A 1088-nucleotide genomic window follows, 5' to 3' on the forward strand; every position below is an offset into this window, starting at 1 on the left:
TTCAGCTGTGTTTGTTTGCCAACAGACGTCTATCCCCGACTCGGAAAGCAATCTGGATCAGAACTGCTTGTCTCGCTGCAGCACAGAGATTTTCTCTGAAGCCAGCTGGGAACAGGTGGATAAACAGGACACAGAGGTACAGACTAAATCCCTGTAAACTGCTCATTCTGGGATACTCATAAGCAAATTATCTCCAGCCTTTGGTCGTGTGCCACTTCTTAGGAATTCTCTTCCTTGTGTTCTGCTTGTCTCGCACCTGACATACCAGTACCTGTGCCTATGAGCCCTCTGCTTCACAACTCTGGGAGCTGGGTAGGGGGGAGTAGGTAAGGAGCCTCAGGTGGACACAAGCCTGGGGAATATTCACTTGTAGCTGAAGGGAATTGGATTTTATGGCTTCATTTCTGCTTGTCTGAGGGGAATTCCATGTCCCTGCTCTCACAGGTGTCTGTCTGTCTGCACCTGCTGCAAACACTGACTTTGTGCTCTTACAGCAGAACAAGCACCTCCTCATGGTGCCTGGCTGTGCTTTTGGGAGCACGGACAGGATGGGTTTGTTTTCAGTGCCCTCTTTTGATGCCTGTGGCTGTTGTTCCCTGCAGGTGACACGGTGGCTCCCGGATCACCTGGCCGCGCACTGCTACGGCTGCGACAGCACCTTCTGGCTCGCCAGTCGCAAGCACCACTGCAGGTAACCAGCTGGGCACCCAGGGAGGTGCTGCCTCTCCCCTCACACCAGGGAGGGTTTTCCTGGGACACACAGCTCCTTTCCCAGGGATGGGTGTCAGACCCAGGGTTGGAGCACAACTGTGCTGCCGAAGGAGCTGAGTGCATGGAAGAACTGAACACTTTCTCCTGCTCAGTTCCAGTTCATGCACAGGAGAGCTTTAAAAGCCAGATTTGGTATCTGCTCCCGTCCAGCCAAAACAGATCCCACCTTTTTTATCCACAAACTGGATTTGGAGGCAGCTGGCTGTTTGGATTTATAACAAACACACGTTTATCAGCAGTCAGTAATTCAGTATATGAATTACATGAAATAGGAATAGCATCTTCTTCCCATTGCTGGCTGTAAACCTCCTCTTTCC

The 1088-nt window shown here is 51.3% G+C and overlaps 1 protein-coding gene across 1 annotated transcript in view; it reads left to right on the forward strand.

The window, feature by feature from the left end:
• The window catches only part of MTMR3 (myotubularin related protein 3), a gene marked incomplete at its 5' end in the record, with an annotated part of 37912 nt that overhangs the window by 33452 nt on the left and 3372 nt on the right, over positions 1–1088 (forward strand). The window contains 2 exons of the mRNA XM_009074532.1: positions 26–136; positions 603–691. Coding sequence (XP_009072780.1) covers positions 26–136; positions 603–691 — 200 coding nt within the window. The remainder of the gene's footprint in view (positions 1–25; positions 137–602; positions 692–1088) is intronic.

This window comes from Acanthisitta chloris, unplaced genomic scaffold, assembly GCF_000695815.1.
Source record: "Acanthisitta chloris isolate BGI_N310 unplaced genomic scaffold, ASM69581v1 scaffold18135, whole genome shotgun sequence".
NCBI lineage: Eukaryota > Metazoa > Chordata > Aves > Passeriformes > Acanthisittidae > Acanthisitta > Acanthisitta chloris.